Below are 19,961 nucleotides of genomic sequence, written 5' to 3' on the forward strand. Positions count from 1 at the left end.
AAGCTAAAGTGCTCTTTATGCAGACGAGCCTATTTCACATTAACATGTTGCTGAATTATAAACATGGATGCATTAAAATGTGCTTCACAAAACTTTAAGTTTCAGCAGGTAAAGGTTAGAAATAAAATCCTGATTTGTTGGTTAATATGTGGAGCGTAATTATGAAGCTGCAGAAGAAAAGGAAAAACTGAAAAGGTAAAAGTATTCAAAACTGAAAATGTGCTCAAACCAGTTTCACCACAAGGTGGCAGTATGACGCCAAGAGAAAAAACAACCACAGCAAAATACAGTTTCTCATCTTAAAGTGACATACATTTAATAATAGGAGATAGTAAATGATTTATTAAATTCAGACCTGAGTTCAGTCAGTGTTTGTGATCACATTCTTATAATCTGAAAAATATGGGACGGACATAACAGCTGACTAATAATAAGTATGTATTGTAAAAAATTAAACCATTGAATATGATTTTTAACATGGAGTGTGTCTGTCAGTGAAGTCAGAAGTGTGAATGTGGATTATCAATCTTTATTTTTATAGCTGCCAATTCATACCAATTGTTATCTCCAGACGTGTTACAAAAGAGCAGGTTAAAGAAGAACAGGATCAGATAAAGGAAGGATTTCTGCCTTTGTATTCCTCGTGTTCCCGTTTCCACACGTCCTTGCCACATGATGTGTGGCATGATGAAGTGTGTGATGTTGTGAAGCAAAATAAAACAAAGAGCGAAATGTGCCAATGATGGTTGGAGTGAGTCCATGTGGCATGAGAGCGAGAGGCTGGGGTTTGGCTTTTAATGCCCTGGGAGCAACAGGCCCAGGTGCTCTGAGTTGGACGCTCTGATTCCTCTGAGAACAACAAGAGACAGAAGCAATTAGTAAAAGCCTGACAGTACAGACAAGGCAGTTAACATCTTGAGACGGAAATATTTAACGCGTCTGCATTTTGGTGAACATCAGGTGTGGAGATGTAGTGAGACAAATATTGTTTCAGTTTGTCTTCATGGTTTAGTTTCTCTTTTCTTTTTTTTTCCCGAGTAAAGGGTTCATGAGGTTTCTCTAACACATTAGAAGAAACCGTGCAGCTGTTTTGTTTTTCAGTGGAATCAAAACACACAGACACACTCACATGCTGAAACAAATAAAAAGCTAAAAATAAAACAAACACTGACACAGAACACATGTGAGGACTGCAGTGAACTTCTCCGCTAACCAGTTTGACACTCAACTTTAACGACAGATTTTTTTATTTAATTTTGACATTTTTTTAAATCCCAGAGGGGACATTCTGGTTTTTTTTACACTTTGTTATTCTCACACACATAGGCCAAATTTACATGCACAAACAGGACCTGTGGACGTGTATTAGTGGAGACATGTCAGAGTGGGGCTGCTACACTGGAAACGCAACAAAGCTGTTGGGGGTTCGGTGCCTTGTTCAAGAGATAACCTCGGCTGTACTCAGGAAGTGACCTGGCACCTCTCTAGCCACCAGACCAATTTGATCCGCACCAGGACTCAAGCTGGTGACCCTCCTGTTCCCAACCCGGGTCCCTACAGACTGTATGTATATTGTGTGTAGCCTTACAGGAGCATTTTATTAAAGGCGCAATATTTCTACCTCAATGATCATCGACTTATTCCTCAACTTCACAGACCTAAACCCACTCAGAATAATTTTTTTGTATCTTAAACAGAAGCTTGATGAGGTTTTTCTTTAGGCAATACTAAACGCGCAGGTACAGGACAGGATGAAAAAAAAGGTTGCTTTGGCCACAAGGGGCCGCCAAACTGAAGAAAAGAAAAACCTACTGACTGCTTTAAAAGACATTTTTTTTGAGTTCAGAGTCTGTGGTATTGCTGTTTTACTTAAGCAGAAGATCTGAGTTTTTTCCACCACTGCAAGAACATAAATCTAATTAAATGTAATGAAGAAATATTTAAAGAGCAGCATTTGGTGCATTTTACTGTGGTATGACTCAAAAGAAGAGAATCCAGCCTTACAAAATATCCTGCGTTCATCATCCACTTTGAACACATGCAGAACATTAAGAAACCACACTTACAGTAAATTGACTTTGAGGCAAACCTTCACTGGTAGTTTAATTCATGCTAATGATGCCACCTCTCCCTCAGATCTGGCTCAGTGTGTTTCTGCCTGCAGCTGGGGCTTTTTTTTTTTGGGGTGAAAACTAGGCCCCGTGGAGCTACCAAGCTGTAATTTTGAAGCCTGCAAATACTTCACAGGAAATGATTGTGGTCAGCCAAGGAAATGACATAGACTCTGCAACACTCCTCTAACTCTCTCTCTTTTTATTTACAGCTAGAGCCAGCCTCAGCTCTCCTGTAGTTGGCCGGGGGAGGAGGGTGGGGGGGGGGGGTAGTGCACGTTCACCTCCCTGATGACCTTTTACTGTCAGTGTGTTCGACCCGACAGGTGAGCAGCTGACTTCTTTTTCTGCACTTTTTTCCATCTCAGCAGTCCAACACCTGTTTGCTGTTTCTCCAGCTCGACTAGACGGTATCTCATCGGGGAGCGTGGAGACAACTGCTCCAGGGGATTTAAAGCTAAAACGCAGCTTCAGCCCTCTGTCTCTGCAGCACCTTGCGTCGCTGTGTGCAATTGTGGTGAGCCAAAGACAGCCATTTACGAGATGTTTGGCAGGCTGCCCCTGGTGACGGACACACACAGAAGCTGCTGTTCAGTGCAGGACAGTGTGTACCGGCCTGTGTGGATGTATTAGAGCTGCCAGGACCTAAATAACTCATTGATTCACCGCTTGCTCCCCCCCAGGTCTCAGGCATTAATCACCTAATAGCTATTTTTCTCACTTGTTTGGAGCTGCATCATGACCTGAGGTACACTCATCATCACTGCCAAACAAAAGTAAAAAAGGACAACTAAACAAAGAGAGCCACCATGAGGTAAACTAGATTGTGATAACTAGCTTCAGCTGGTCTTATTCTCTCCCTAATATCTTTTGAAAATATTACATCTGGGTAGCTCATTTATTATTTGACAGTAGAGACAATAGAATCAACAAAACAACAATCTGCTTATTGCTAAGTAGCATGCTAACATCCTAGATTAAGTAAACAAATTGATGTTTTTGCCCCCCTACAGAGCCTTAGCTTATTAGCACTGTCAAAGCGAAAGTCGAGCAAATGGTAACTGGCTTACGAGAAATCAGCTGTTAAAAAAGGAAACATCTGGTAAAGTTAAGACATTTTCAGCTGCCTCAGCTTAACTGGTAGCTTGTTGCGCGCATATTAGCATGTAGCAATCAGCGATATTAAACCATTAAGTCTAACTAACGGTAACTAGCTTAGAAGAGAATTAGCTGCTAATTAAAAACTTGCAATGTTAAGACTGTTTCATATTTACTTTTGTACTTAGGATAATGCTAAGTAGCATGCTAACATGCTAGATTCAGGGAACACAATTTAATGCTTTTGCCTGCGTCAGTGTCAAAACATTAGATTGATCAATGTCTTAAATATCATTCAGATATTTTTTCTTGAGGAATTGTTTAAATTCAAATTATGGATTATTTATTTACTTGATGATTTTTTGTCTTTTTTCTAGATACAAATTGAGACTCAGAAATGCGTTGATGTCAGAGAGATTTGTAGTGAATAGTGAATTGTCCTGATTTTGTTATATTGTCTACATGCTGTATGTCCTGTTTTGCTCTATTTTTATGTTTTCAATGTTTGTATGTAATTTTTAAATTGGGTAAATTTTATTTGTGATAGTAAATATTCTTACTTTGATATTTCTTTTACTGTATTTTATTTTAACTTTGTTTAATCTCTTAAGGTGAGGTTTAGAGATAAACCTCACCTGCACATGTGTTTTATTTTTATTTTTTATTTTCTGTTTGATTCTTCTTTCAAAAAATGTGCAACTAAACTAAACTAAACTAAACTAAACTAAACTAAACTAAACGTAATTTAACATATATATATATATATATTTTTACATTTAAAAGCTCCCTAATGGATTGAAGGATCTCTTTGTAGCGTTTTTCTCTTTGTTTCAAATAGTTTTCTATCATTCTGTAAAGTGTTCTTAAAACTGTCCGTACGTACGATGAAACAAATCAATTAATTTGACTCTGACCGTATTAGCATGCTAACATTAGCTTTAGGCTAGTTTCACTGCTGCAGGCTGTTAATTTAAGTTCCTATCTTTTGTGGAAATGATTTTCTTGTATTCAATATTCATTCTTAAATGGCATTAAACAACACTTTTAAAAGTGTTTTTCTCACCTCCATCTTTGTTTTTCCCGCTCTCAGGCCTTTTCATGGCAGAGACTACATGTTAAAAACAGACTCTTTATTGTGACCCAGACGTCTCCTGATTTACCACGTCGCTGTGCAGTTTGTGTTAAATGGGAAAACTCTTTTAAAAGTCATTGCAAAATTCCTTTCTCTCTCATCTCCCCGGAGAGCACAGCGAGGAATGCAGAGAATAATAAAAACAGTTAGATTGCTTGTAAGTGCCAGCCTGTGTGAGCTCGGAGGATTTTTAATGAGATTTCCTGATTGGGAGCTTAAAGAGGAGGGGAGGTGGTGGGGGGGGGGGGGAGTGGAAGACTTACTGGGGTGTCGAGCATGTTTTCTTAACACAGTCCTATCAATCAATCTTTAAAGCAACTTCTCCACAGGGAGACACTAAATGTCACTCCGATTATAAAGAAAGAGGAGCAGGTTTAGATGTGGAAAACACACACAAAGCCTTTTTTTTTTTTAAGTTATAGTAGGTCCAAACACGCAAACCTTCACCTTTCCGCTCCCTAGAGACTCTTTATGTACATTACATCGATTCACTACACTTTGAACCAGAGAAAATGTCTTGAAGCTGAGCATAATTCTCACAGTCCAGCGTCTTGTCCTTTACTTGCCCCTCATTATTTTCTCAGTGTCATGTCTAATATTCTACAAACTTAGGAAGGATTTGGCACAGGAACGTCATCCAGCAGCCCCCCCGTCCCTGCTCACTGTAAAATCCTTTCAGCCCTCACAGCTTACTGATGTCTTTCTAAGATTAGAGGGTACAAATAACTCTGATCAGATATGACTCCAAATCAAAAACATCCCCCCAGGCCGCGCTGGGAGTTGATTCAATCCGACAGGACTTTGGACAACCGCAGTTACATAAGAAACCGAAAACCTGTAATGCTATTTTATTTTCAGATGTAGTTCTTCATTTATTATTAGAAAAGCTTTGGTTGAATCTGCTCTGCATGCAAGTTCTGTTTCTCACCACTGAACCGGAGATCATAGCCCAGTGTGAATGTTCATTCCTGGCGTTATTACGTTATGTGGGTAAGACTGTGAGATGGGAAAAGCTCAAGGAGAACTCATCAGATTTATAATCGTTGGATTGTTCACCTCATGTCCAGAGTCTGTGGTCCTTTATGTCATCACACAATCTCTCTCTCCCAGGTTTCACGCTGATCACTGTCCTCTCTCAATAAAGCCCCAGAATAAATGTTATCAGTAAGATAATACAGGAGCATTATGCAAGAATACCAGTATTGGCCTTTGACCTTTGCAAACATTGGTGCTAAGTTTTAAATTTAGTGCCTTATACTAAACCAAGCGGCAACCTCCGGTCTTGAAAAATGAAGCCAATGCGGAAGTGCAAAAGCCTGCAGTTCATCGAGTGTCCACCTGAGGCTGGCTCCAGGAACACGGGAAGTCACATACACACCACAGCCAAAAAAGCTGGCACACACTGCACGGTGAGGGGGGGATTTTTTTTTTTAAACGGCTCCATTTAAATTTTTAAAACGGTACGTTATTCATAGTTGGGCTTGTAGCTGACATGATTGACAGGTGGGCGCAATGTAACAGTTCATCAAGAGGCTTAAAACCCGCCTCAGCTCCAGCTCTCAGCCTGTCGTTAGGTTGACTGAAAGTTAGACTGACAGCATTTCCAGTTTGGCGGCGGCTGCTGCTGATGAGCCTCCAGCGCCCCCTGCAGGAACAGACGGGTGACGTCACTCAGGCTTCATCCTTTAATAATTACAGTCTATGACTAAAACGTACACAAATCACAGCTTCCCTCTATCTTACTGTAATCATACTTCCATCTTTGTTACGTCAGAGGAAATAAACGACACAGTCCCACGTTTAAAGACAATCCTTTACTTTGTGGAGAGCTCCACACACACATATACACACACACACACACATTTCCACAATAACGTGATTTACAGGGAGATTTACTGTCACATCCAGCAGTAAGACACATTAACGACATTCTACAGGTAAAAATGAAAGAACAGGACTCATCTCATAAGGTGCTTTATATATATAATATGCGACAGGAATGTTATGAAAAACGTCTACATGATCCTACAGACAACAAAAAACTGCTGCTACATAATATATATTCATACCATAATATAAAACAATCTAAACAAAAATAGAGCAGATATTTACAGAACCGACTATTTACAACATCAAAAAAGGCTTAAAGATGAGGAGCAATATATATATATTTATATAAATGAACTGTAAATATATAGATTTATGCTCGGAGCATGTACATGTGGAGTCTGTGGGGAGATTCAGCGGAGCAGCACGGAGCGTAAATCACAAATTAGCCAACTGCAGCAACTGTTCTTTGAACTGCTGCGAGTGATGTGAGAGGTCTGTGACTCTGTCCACCATCTCCTGGATGGCGGCCGTGTTCGGGTAGTTCAGCGCGGCCGTTTTAGTCGCTGCCACGACCGTCTTTAGCAAGTCACACAGCACGTTACTGGAGTTCATGACCCGGTTGGCCACCTCGGGCGCCGTCGCCTGCCTGGACAGAGTGTCTCCGATGAAGACCAGTTTGTGCGCGCTGAGGATGACGAACTTGCTGTGGGCGACGAAGATGCGCGGCGGCTGCCCGGCGCTGACGCAGCCGAAAAAGGCGTCCACGGCGCTGAGGAGCGTGACGAAGTGCTGCTCGCACTGCTCCGAGTAGAAGCCGAGCAGCTCGCGGTCCCGGGCGCACACGGGGGTGGAGGGGGACAGGGAGGAGGAGGAGGAGTCAGAGGGCGAGGTGGAGGTCAGGCCCGTGTGTTGGTGCGAGATCCACTGTGTGATGTCGTTCTCCACGGGTTTGATCACTTCCTGCTCCAGCTTCTTGAACTGATTGATCTGTGAGGAGCGACAGGATCGAGATTAAAGATTCATTTACAAACACTCTTTTATGATTTTCTAAAATATTCAAACACAAAGATTCTATTTAACGTTAATGCTTTGCTTGGAGAATGATTCACCTCAAAATAAAGCTGCAAATTGATTTGTTTAATCGTTTCTCAAGGAAAAATCCAAACATTCACAAATCACAGCCTCTAAAACACAAGGACCTGATGTTTGTTGTTCTCACATACGACAGAAACATGTTCAGATTTATTCAGATTTAGCCTCTTAGTCTAAAAACGAGCACTTAACAGGACGTCTTTCTGAAAAGTTAATATCTACATTTTTCTCTACTTAACAATAGAAACATAGTTTAATAGGCTGATTGTACATTTAAATTATTGGATTAGAAATAAGTATGTTTATGTATAAGTTAGTAATATGTTAAGAGCTTTTTCTCTCAGGCTGTCAGGACTGTTAACTCTGCTCTTCTCAGGTCAAAACATAGCACCTCATTAACATAACACACCTAATGTGTGACATGTGACTGTACCATACATGATGCACACACACCACACATTCACACTCTGCACTTTGACACCTTCACACCTTGGACACTTCATATCCTTTACATCTTCTACATTTTGTATATTTACATATATTTCCTTTTGTTAAATCTTATATTTCTAGATTTGCATTTCCCTGCACATCTGTATGAGCATGTGATAAACACAAATCTTGAATCTTGAATAAGTAAATAAAAACAGTCAGCGGCAGCCTCTTAAAATCAGTTTTCAGGACTGAGACATTTCACATGTTTGTCTATAACACTGAATATAAATGACTTCAATGCATCAATCAGAGTTAAAGTACAAACACGACATCCTTAAATCTAATTAAATACTAAAAAGCTTTAGGAGGAATGAGCTTTGTTCTTATGGAATTGCATCCCAGTCTGTGTGTTCAAGGCTCCTAAATCCCGGTGGAAATGTTTCCACACACGATGTGAAACTACGAGATTCCATCTGGCTGCATGAAAGAAAAAAAAGAAAAGTCGCCTGGCTCATTTCTCTGCACCCACGAGACTCTAAATGTCACCAGCTGTGCGTGTCTGATGGTATGATATGAATATATAAATATTTATGATGGGTTATCATGTAAAGATATCAATCTTTTAGCAACAATCGGAGTGAGAGTCTCACCTGTTCCTGTCCCAGCTGGACCTGGCTCTGCTTTATGATGTTTTCTTTATCCAGGAGCTCCTTCTGCTGCCGCTCGAAGTCGTCTTTGCCCTGAAGAGAAGACAACAAGATATGAAATTGATATTTCACCTGACACACTGATTTAGGATGAAGGTCAAAAAGAGGTTTTCATATCAAGACATTCTGGTCAAACAGAAATTATCAAAAAAATGGAAAAAAATAAAAATAATTGTGTTGCGATTAAGAAGCTGCAACTTTTCACTTTTAAATGAACTTTTCTCTTTTTGAACATTTACCTGCAGGTGGACATAGTCGTAGTCCTCCATCCAGCTCTTCACACACTTCTCACTGTTGTTCATGTTGTCTTTGTCCTGGCCCGAGGACACGGGGAAGGGTTTGGTCTGCCCCCCGTAGTTGTCGTTATCCGAGGAGGGGGAGGTGAGCGGGTGGATCATGTTCTCCTCAGGCGTGCTCCCGATGGAGAAAGACCCGTCCATGTGCGTCCGCCTGAACAGCAGCTCCGCGTTGCCACCTATCGTGGACGCCAGCTGCTTGGCGTCGTCGGGAACCGTCCTGGAGACCATGACGAAGCGATCCAGGTCGTCGGTCTTGTTGTGCTGTCGGCCGGACGACGCCAAGGCGTTCAGAGCCCAGTTGCAGTTCTCCAGGACCTGATAGATCTGCAGGAGGATCTGCTGCGAGTCCTCCAGGCGGCCCAGCTGTCGTCTCAGTTTACTGTGCAGGCTGGAGTCCGACAGAGCGGTGGCATTCGCCGCGGCCCCCCGACCAAACACGACAAAGTCCCCCAGAGTGGCACGCACCCGGTCCAGCACCGTGCGCACGTCGTTAGCGTGGCGCTCCATGAACGGGAAAGTCCTCCAGTGGGGGGAGGCTGACATCGAGTGCAAAGCCCCGACCGAGGCGTCGACGCACTGCTGCAGGCGGTGCAACCTCTGCAGAGCGGCGTCCACGTCCAGAGCGAGGCGTCCCTCAGAGCTGGACCCGGTGGAGGACGAGGACGTGGACATGCTGCTGCGCGTGCTGCCCGTGCTCGAGAAAGACAGACGGTTCACTCCGTCCGTCACGTCCGCTACAGCGCGAGCGTCCTGAGCGGGGATGTCGTAGACGCCTTTGCTGCCGTCTCTGTCGGCCGGCGACATTCTGTGCTGCATGCCCCGAGGGATGTCGTACACATCCCTGTGAGACCCCGCCCCCGAGTGCAGCGCAGGCGGAGGCACGTCGTAGATGCCTTCGTTGCCGTTGGCGTTCGGTTGTTGGTGGTGGGCAGGAGGCTCCACGCTGGGGGGGAAATCGTAATGGGACTGGGGGCTCTGGGCGGGCTTGGTGAGGGCAGGCGGCGGCACGTCGTAGATGCCTTCCTGCTTGTGTTTGAGAGGCTGCGGGAAGTCGTAGTTCCCCTCCTCGAGGGCCAGGTTGGTCCTGCAGGGAGGCACCGAGTAGACCTGCAGAGGAGGGTAATAAAGATGATCAGATCTCAAGACACAGCTTTGTCAATAATCACCAAATTTGGTTTGGTTTCAGAAGGACTGAATTCACTAAAAGGTCTTTCAACATTTGGTTTGATAAAAAAAAGAGGATTTGAAGATGCCACTTTAAGATCTGCAGATTAGGTTTGTATGTATGGACCAACTAGGAATTATTCCTAAAATGAAATTGATTATTAATCAATAATGTGAATCATCATTATTGCACCTTTACTTAAAGGCTTTATGTGATTTTTCACAGTGAAATATAATAGAAATCAAGTATATCCTCTGAAAATAACTCTGTGAGTCATGACTGTCTACAATGGGTGTAACACCCGAGTCCCACTGTCTGTGATGCTTTCAGAGTTCTATCTTCAGTTTGTTTACATCGCCCGGACGGCCGGCTGACTCCTCCCCTCGCGTATAAAAGTTGCTTAATTGAGGGACTAGAGAAAAGGAGAATAACATACTGTACTCACTGCTTAACTGTGTTTCTAGATCACGCTCATTTCAGGTAAATTTACATGCAGTGTGAAGATACGACCATAATAAAGATCGCTAGCATTAGCATGCTAACACAACAATGCAGCGCGAGTTGTTTTGGTTTCATGCTGGTGCTCAAGGGCGCATACAAAGCCTTTAAGACCAGCAGATTAGGTTTGTATATATTGACCAAATAGGAATTATTCCTCAAATGAAATTGCTTATTAATCAATAATGTGAATCATCATTATTGCATTCTTACTTAAATCAACTATTTCAAAACAATTCAACATGAAACAGACTTTATCTTCAGTCTAACCTAAACCGCTCAATAAACACACTCGTCTGTCTTCAGGCCGCTCGGTCTGTTTCTGTAGCCACATCAACGTGGCTCAGACTTCAGACAGCATGTTCTTCATTTGAGCTCGTCCTAAACACTAACAGACCATCATTCCTTATAAATCAGGAACACGATGTAAGGAAGTTACCAATTTAATCAGAGAAAACCAGATGATGCAGATGAACAGAGGACACTTGTGTGGTTTCTGTAAATCAAACTTTACATGCAGCACGTCGGTAATCACATTTCTTTTCCAGCATTATTGGGAAACATTTTTTATTCAATGTTTGTCCATACACTGAGTATAAGAGAGGATTTAGCTAACTTGATGTCACCCATTGGATTTAGGACGAGAGTTTTTGATGAAGAATCAAGGCTGGCACTTTGGCCGCCACCATCTTGTTTTTGGAGCCTGGAGTGACATATTTGGGGCGTCTTGTCGATGGCAGATAGCCATGCCCTCAGGCGTACCCTACTATATCATCCATTATAATGTAATTAGGACAAAAAGATTATAAAATGAACAAAGTGCTGTGATGAGGAACTCCAGAAATTAGAGATTGAGACTATAAATTCATTAGATTTTCTTTTTTAATGGGGTAATAAATCAAGTGAGAATCAGGATAGTTTTTCTCCCCCTGCTGGCCATAAAGAAGAATGCAGGTTGTAGTCACTTTTGAAACCAAGATGCTAGGTCCATTTCTTATATGCAGTATGTGAGTTTTCCAAACTTCTGACAGTAAATCTGCCATCTCACACGGTTTGTTGCTCAGAGGAGGGGAGGGGTAATTCTTTCCAATTGGAATCAGAGGCTTTTTGATTGGCACTAGTTGCCCTCAAATTAAAAAAGAATGCACTAAAGGGACAATATAATTCCAAGAGAAACCACCGCTCGTGTTTACATGACAGTTAAGAAATCAGTTCACTGGAAAAAGCTGACTGCACTTCTGGTTTCCAGCGTCTAAACAGAACTGCTGCACTTACACATAGAGGAAGTAAAATACTCCCTGGCTTGTGTCGATACTATATTTTAAACCTCAAACTTTCTGCCTCTGATTCCTTCCTCTAACGCAAAGTCAAGAGCCTGTCGAAAGCTCTGACCTCCCACTAACTCGACTCAGAAAGGAGAGCACGATGGGAGCGCAGCGGGCCGAGTGAAACGCCCGCCTGTGAGTGATTTCCATCAGCCTTGAAATGCACTCTTTACAGCTAGACAGGCTTACCCCAAAACTGTAATTAGGAATGACGCAAATAACAGGTCCAGGCATATTTCAGGTTATTACAAACAAACTGATGGCTCTCGGCCCGGTCGGGTCTGGCAGTCTGGTGAAATCTTAGAGGCTCTGGAAGGAGAAGAGTTATGTCCTCGACACTGAACCGTACTCTGGGAGTTCTGGTATAAGTCTACTGGCAGGCGAAGCGTTCATTTAGCGCCGCCACAAGAATGTCATAAATATGGCATTCAACGTTTTATTCATTTATTACACACAATTAAGAGAAACACTAGAAACTGTGTCAAAAAACATAAAATAATACTCTCTGCCACCACTTCCTTTTAAGACTGAAGGACATTGAGTGTCGGGCTGATGAACGCTCTCATTTTGGTGGAAAATCAGCAAAGTGTTGAAAATGTTTCTCTCACCCCTTGTGAAGAGGGAGGTATGTCATAAACGCCCTCGTGATGCCCCCCGGTCCTCAGGTCCATTTGAGACGGGGGAACATCGTAGACCCCCTGGTTTCTCGCAGCAGGAAACATCTGACCAGGCGGAATATCGTAAACCTGAAATGAAAAGGTAAGACAATGAGTGAGTGAAAACCTTGGACGGTTTGAGTAATGTCACAAAGTTTTAGGGTTGGGTTTGTTGGCTGCTTTGGATAATCTAATCAAAATAATAACTTTAAGGTAGCTTAGTGACATTTTAAAAAAGAGTGTTGCATCATGGGATTTGTTGTTTTTATGCTTAAAATCTCCATGAGGTGACAGAGGCAGACTCATACTCACAGAAGAGAAAATGTAATAGTCTTATTTATGAGTCGATTCATTTAAAAGGATATTCATGATAGTCCTTCATGTGAAAACCAATTTACAGTAAAGGATGTTCAGAGTTTATCTTGTGGTTTCCATGTTTCCCAGAAGTCACTTGGCCAAATAAAACACACCACTTACTTTCTAAAGGTTTTATACTGGGTTTAAACATCGTGAGAGTCAAACACAACTCAGCAAGAAAAAGTTTAAAACCCTTAAAAAAAAAAAAAAAAACATTACAAAACGCTTATCTTTGTTGCATGAGTGAAACGGATGTATTGAAGCGTTTTTTTCAGCTTAAGGCGAGATGACAGGACAGAACTATAATTGTTGAGGATCTCTTCTGAGAAATGAAGGTCACTGCAGCAGAGAACAGGATGTGTGGTGGAGAATAAAAACAGAACAAACTGAAGTTCAAAGAAACAGCTCTTATGTTGACCTTATTTTATGATCTCTCGTTTCCTTCTTGCTTATGCTTCCTATAGATTTTACAATTCATGAGTTGTCATGACATCAATAAAGTTAGTCAACACGTCACCAAATTGTCCCTTGAAATCAATCAGAATGTGCACTGATGATTTATTGATATGATGAGATTCAAACGCAGCTTCATTATTAGATATTTAAAGAGACTAAATAAAAACAGACAACTGTACATGCTGTGGAAACGTGAGACACCTACCCCCTGTGCTCTACTCGGTGGGACGTCATAGAGGTCCTGCTGGTTGTGCTGTCCCGGGCTGTAGGTGTAGGACTGTCCCACTCTGGTCGGGGTCACCACCTGTCGGATCACAGCGGGGGGAAGGAGACAAAGAATCAGAAAAACGACACCTGGGGCAAAGCAGCAAAATACAAAACACACTCTCATGTGGTCACCCAGCTGCACATAATGTGTATGTCCCCCCCCCCCTCCCCCATTGTTGTAACCCTCTGTTTTTAATCCCAGAGCCTGAGTGACCCGGGGACAATAAGTGATAACAGTTGGGCATGAGATGCTCCGACGACATCCTCCCTGTTTCAGGCTGCTTTATAAATAACCCAGGAAGTGAGGAGATAAACAGAAAGCTGGTGCTGCAGAGCACAGAGTCCGACATGAGACTGTTTCCTGCCACATATGATCCAGAACAGGCAAAAATACCAGAATCCAGAAGTCTTAAAAACTTTAGAAGCGGTCATCGGGTTCCTGGTATTAAAGAACAACTCTGATATAAGATAATATTCTACAATTCACTTAGCAGACGCTTTTATCCAAAGTGACGTACATCAGAGAGTAAGAACAACACAACCAAGGATCTAGAAAAAAGGGAACAATGTCAGTAAGAGCAAACGATCAGCTTTGAGTCTGATTGGACACACAGGTGCTGACAGGAAGTGACCAGAGGCAAAGCACAACATTGAGGGCAGTTCTTGAGAGCTCTAATCAGTATAGAAACCATCTTATAAGTCGTCGTTATCAAACAAAAACCATCGTCACAACCATCATCATCATCATCAATAATATGGAGACCATCATCATTAAGTTAGTAGGTATTCATGAAAGAGCTGGGTCTTTAGCTTTTTCTTAAAGGTGCAGAGGGACTCCAATGGAGTTTGGAAGTTCATAAATAAAACATATTTGCGTTCACACACACCGATGACGAGTTTTTAAAACCACATTTTCACTCCTCTCTTTTTTCCCCCCATCCGTACTAATCAGTCTTTCCACACCTCCTAAAGCTTATGTTTCCGTCCCCCGCCCCCATCCCCCGACGTGGTCCCTAAAAGCCAAGCTGCAGACCTCCTTGCTGCGTCTGACAGACACAGGAATGCCGGGAATGTCTTTCTCTCAGCCCCCTGAACTCCTCCTTTATGCCCCCACGTACACGGCTATCACCACTCTGGAGCGAGCAGGGTTCATTAACAGGCCTCCAAAATAAGAAGCATACGCATGGCTTCCTGGCGGGGGGGGGGGGGAGAAGTCTCTGGGGAAGTGTTAAGACTTTAGTCCCGGCATCCACTCATGAGTATGGCAGAGTTTATATCCTCGTTACATTTCTGGTAGTGTGGAGAGATTTAAACGCGAGCCGGAGCAGTAGGAGCTGTAACTTTCAGCCAAACTGAGAACGAGATTAATGTTTCTGAGGAAGAAGAAGAGATGGAGAAGAGGGGAAAAGGAGGGGGAGCTGGTTTGTAAAAGAGATTTATGAAAAAAGGGTAGGAAAGTGAAATGAACGGAAAAATGAGAGTACGTCTCCTAGTATGGAAAGGAATGCCATTCATGTGAGCTGGAGTCTGACTCACAGGAGTCCATATGGTTCTCATAAGAGGGCGATCAGAACAAGGCCGTGGTGATTTAAGGTGCTCATTGTTGGCATTCCTGTCCCGAGTATACATCATCTCCAACAGGGCCCTGTGGGGTCAGGGGCTGAAACATACACTGTGTGGGCTTTAAACGCATCACACCAGGATCTGAAATAAAACCAGCAGAGGAAGAAATAGCCTCGCTGCTTTTGGGGGGCTTGTCATGCTCCGTCGCTCAGAAAACTTCAGCCAGCGTACTCTCAGCAACTGAGCTAGATTGTAATTCTAGTTTTTAAGTTCGTTAGTTGCTTTTGCTTTGTTGCTTTGGATCTACGTTACTAACCTTGACATATTTATGTTGTTATGTTTTTTTTGCAAAGAAACTACAAAGTGATTCTTGGAGGTCACTCCTCCCTGCGGGTTGGTCCCGCCTGCAGACGATGACTCTGGACTCGGCTGTCACACGCAGATGGCAGCTAGGTGTCCGTCAAAGACCTGGCTGACCTTTTTTTTCCCCCCGCAGGTACGTGTCATCGCTTCGAGCAGCCCTCAGTCCCCATCAGCGGCGGCTGCCAGATGCACACTGCTCATTTATCTCCCTTCTCCACCCTCTGTTTACCCAGCAGGCTGTTGCTGCTCCGAGGCTGCGCGGCGCTGCTGTAATTGCTGGTGGGTAAATATTTACCGCTACCAAATGAGTTTGGCTCTTACGTGGCGGCGACGGCGGCTGGCGGAGGTGGCAGGCCTGTTCAGAGGGCGATGACATCATGAAGAGCAAAGACGGACTTGAGCAAACATTTTGTTCCCCGCTCAGGTGATAGGAGGCTGTAAGGATCCTTCATGGAAGAGGCAGAGATCAGGTTTAATTTAGTGCCCCGAGGAGTCAAATAGATGCCTCGTTAACGCTCCTACGCGTAACGGGGGGGGGGGGGGTTGGAGGGGTGGGTGACTCATGGCTCTTTCAGCGACGCTGTGTTTACTCTGCAGGCTCAGGCTTTGGCAGGTAGGACTTTACAGCTTAACTTCACAGTCATCCGAGAGGTGTCGTCATAACGTCAACAACTACCTCATGAGCTTTTTAGAATCAGATTTTACGGACTGATGACGAGTGCTTTGCTTTGAAGACGTTTAAGTGAAGGAGTGAACAATCAGCAGAATTAAACTGTGATTATACCACCCTGTTATTATTCTGCAGAGTCAAACACATCATCATCCCAGATCTAAAATCACTGCACTGCTTTTTCATGACCTAATTTTCATCTTGAAACAGATTTGCTTGACGCTCCTGTGAGGAACAACCTCTGTGGACAAATGGATATGGCTTATCTCTTTGATAAACCTCTCCTGTACATGTGTAGGTAGTGGAAAAAACCTCACCCTGCTTTCTTGGAACAGTCAAATGGATCACCTGATTGAACTAATTTTCACCTTTCATCTTGTCAGTTTGTGAAACTCGAGTGCAGCTAAAGAACTCCTTACTTCTCTTATACTGTTAAATGTTTCACTTCCTTTCCTTCATGTCATTCCCCACTCTCTCTCTCTCTCTCTCTACCTGACTCTATCCACTGTCCTGTCTCTGAAGGCATAAAAACCTAAAAAAAAATGTCTTGAATCCATTAAAACGTCTTAGCTGTTGAAATGTGTCGTATACATGAGACAAAAATTGCCTAAAAAATGCCTAAATAAATGTTTAAAATCTAACTGACTTTCATATCTTGTAATCAAGGGAAGTGTTTACATTTCATATCTTGGCCTTTGGTTTGCTTTTTGAAAATGTAAAATATGTCAAATGTGAAGAAAGACAACACATGACAAACAGAGAAGACAAAACTTGAGTTCAAAGCCTTGGTGACCCACGTTGACACTACATTTTTCCAACATTATCATCCAGCCTTAGCAATGGTTCATTTCTGCCCCTCTGGTCTAGAGTTACAGAGCGTGTGTGTGGTTAAGGATTCGCAGGAAATCATCACTTCTGACCCTTTTATTGGTTACAAACAACATGCACGCACAGCCACTTCCCCTCTGCTAATGGCGTGCTGACACAAATCAACAACCCTAATGCACTCTTCTGTCACTGAGGGATCGGCTTAGAAAAGACGGTAACAATGACACGGCCACTCTTTTGAATTTCATCCATCCATGTCTTCATTCACGCCTCCTCATCTTCTCTCTTGTTCTCTGAATGCTGAAAAACATCGCCTCACCCTTTTTTTTTTTTAAACCTGTAACTATGTCAGCGCGGTGCAAGGTCGAATGGAAAATCCAATCTGCACCACCAGCTGTTCCACCTAACCGTGCTATCAGTCATATTTCAGGTCAGATTTGTGTTTTGAATGCGACGGCGTTGTAATGTAGGCTGCGCCCTTCTCTTCTTTGCTGAATCACGGTACTAAAACGTCCCTTCGCCGCGTGTTTTGGGTCATTTTCCTTCCCTCCTCAGAACTGCTCGATAATGTTCCCCTCCGCCACTCAGAGCGGCACCAGCCTATTAAAATGCCAAACTAATTAATGCAGGTAATTAACTGGTGAATCCCGCGAGGCTCACGGCCATCTCCATAACACGTCCAAGTGGTGAAACCCAAACAGTGAGCAAGGCCCTAATGAGGAGCGTTTAAAGAGAACACACTCGTTTTAGCACTCATAAGGATCCTCTTTCATCCCCTCTGATCAAAGCAGCTTTTGTAATCCACTGGCGCGCTAATCTGAAGAGACGTAATGCTAAAAGATGTGTCTGACGTTCAGTGTTTACTTTCTAGGAAGAAAAAAAAAACAATATCATGAGACAGTCCTCTGAGAAAAGAAGGGGGATTATGTGAGATGAGAAATGTCTTCAATGACCCGCTAATCCTGAAAGGGAAGTCGACAAAGAGTGTCCAATCATGTTAGCAGCTCTGTGAGGATGGCAGTGCTTTGAAGTGAATGCTAAACGCTAAATCCATTCTAACAATGCCAAAAATCTGACATTAAGATGTTACATTTACCTCGGTCGACACCTAAGTGTAGAGCTTTAGCATGCTAACTCTGCTACCTGGCTTCAAAACACAATATAGCTGAGGTTTAGTTTAATAACCATGAAAAAAGCTACTGCTAAAATATACAAAGAGTGACATAGTTGGATTATTCTTTATCAGGAACAAGACAAAGGCAGAAGTAACATGCTGCCTTCAATCAACTTTAACAGAATATAGGAATCCTGCATTAAACAGCTTATAGGTCAATTTATGGCCAAACAAGTGTAGGCCACATCCTGGCATTTCTTGTAAACACAAAAGTGCATTGTATGAATTAAGAACGCAACACATTCTCAATGCGCCTCCATACTTGGAGCAGCTGTGGCTCAGTTGGTGGAGTCATCGCCTCTCAACCGGAAGGTCAAGAGTTCAATCCCCAGCTGGGCAACATGTCTGATGTGTCCTTGGGCAAGACACTTAACCCTGAATTGCTCCCTCTGCTTTGTGGCGGTGTATGAATGGGATTAGTTACTTCTGATGATGCTACATAGCGATCACTACCATCAGTGTGTGAATGTGTAGGTGTGAATGCGGTGTAAAAGCGCTTTGAGTAGTTGGAAGACTAGAAAACAGCTGAATAAGCTCAAATCCATTTAGTATGGGTTATTTGGTTTGGCACACAGACTCTACAGCCATGCTAGCAGCTCTGTGAGGCTGTGCTCAATACTTAGGCTAAACTGCAAACATGCTAACAATGACAATGCTAATATAGTTAGAAGAAGAAGTAGTAGTTTATTTCAGTCTTTGTTAACAATCTCTCCCCCGGTAATTACAGATAGAAGTCACATAGATTACAATTTAATTGAGGTATTAAATACTTCATCCATAGTTTAGCATGTCAGCTTGCTTGTATTGATTGGTTAGCACTACACTCAAAGTATAGCATAGGGTACTTTGTTTGACCTAATGATTGGATCAACAAAGTCATAAAAATCTGATCTATTGGGGATATCTATGTGACTAAAACTCTGCACTTGTTTTGGCTTCACTGGGATTATTCCCCTTTTCGTCTTCTGTCACCTTCTGTTTAACTGAATCCCTTCCTTTTGGTTGGAGGAAAAGATCTGAATGTCAAGTTTTTGGTTTTGGTAATTGCCACCTTGCTGCTTAAATGTTAACTTTCAGCAAAGCGTTTCCCTTCCTTATTCTCCTGCTCATTTGTCAAGTTTTGAAACTTTCAAGGGGGAGAAAGTCCTCTCAGTATGCACGGCCGCAGAGCAGATTACTTTTGGTTTGCGACTTGATTTATGACCTCGCCCCCACGGTCAAACCTCATGGGCCGCCGATTCATCACGGCCGCGACAATGGCGAGCGGACAAGCGTCTGAAGGAGCCGGCCCCCGCTGCAGGAAGAAATAACTCACTTATCTGGTGCTGGGGATTGTCGTGTGCATGATTAGGCCGAGAAAATATGAGCGGGGCAAACAAACAAGCCATTCATTACACACAACCTGGTTTCTCCCCGAAGAGGACTTCATCAAGGTAGATGGCACACCCTTAAGGGCCCATAAACAGCTATCAGAGCACTTCCTTCAGTTGTCTGGGAGTTTATTAAGCCCTTTTGTTGTAGCCATACCTCTTTATGGCACCAATGAGCTGATTGGATCTATGGGTATGACACACTGATGCAGGAAATGCCCATACAGGGAGCAGACCTCATGGAGGGGAAGTCAGGAATGAAAGGGCCGTCTGGAAGGAGTAGATAAGAAGCTAGGCGGAGATCTTTGAACTCTGAACCCAACCCATCTTTGAACGCGGTGACCTCAGCGCCTGAGTCAGAGGGGGGAGGCTCAGGGGAAACAAGAACACTGAGGGGAGACTGATGCAGTGAAACAGACACACCTTTCAGAGAAGAAAGGGGGAAAATCAAGAAGCAGCAGATGAAAAATGGGGCCTCTGAGAGCAGAATGATAAAAAGGCGGCGCAGGGCTCCTCCTGGCCTCCATGTGAGGAGGCTCTTTGTGTGGCCCGAGAGCTGAAAGCAGCT

At 43.1% G+C, this 19,961-nt stretch overlaps 1 protein-coding gene across 2 annotated transcripts in view; it reads right to left on the minus strand.

Moving 5' to 3' along the window:
• Positions 1-6,136: 6,136 nt before the first annotated feature.
• The window catches only part of nedd9 (neural precursor cell expressed, developmentally down-regulated 9), a 36,060-nt gene continuing 22,235 nt past the window's right edge, over positions 6,137-19,961 (minus strand). For both annotated transcript variants that reach the window (XM_020642301.2, XM_020642300.3), the window contains exons 3-7: positions 13,364-13,462; positions 12,298-12,435; positions 8,642-9,808; positions 8,346-8,435; positions 6,137-7,158 (exon numbers count right to left, since the gene is read on the minus strand). In XM_020642301.2, coding sequence (XP_020497957.2) covers positions 6,607-7,158; positions 8,346-8,435; positions 8,642-9,808; positions 12,298-12,435; positions 13,364-13,462 — 2,046 coding nt within the window. In that variant the 3' untranslated portion in view covers positions 6,137-6,606. The remainder of the gene's footprint in view (positions 7,159-8,345; positions 8,436-8,641; positions 9,809-12,297; positions 12,436-13,363; positions 13,463-19,961) is intronic.

Source organism: Labrus bergylta, chromosome 19 (assembly GCF_963930695.1).
Source record: "Labrus bergylta chromosome 19, fLabBer1.1, whole genome shotgun sequence".
In the NCBI taxonomy this organism is placed as follows: Eukaryota; Metazoa; Chordata; class Actinopteri; order Labriformes; family Labridae; genus Labrus; species Labrus bergylta.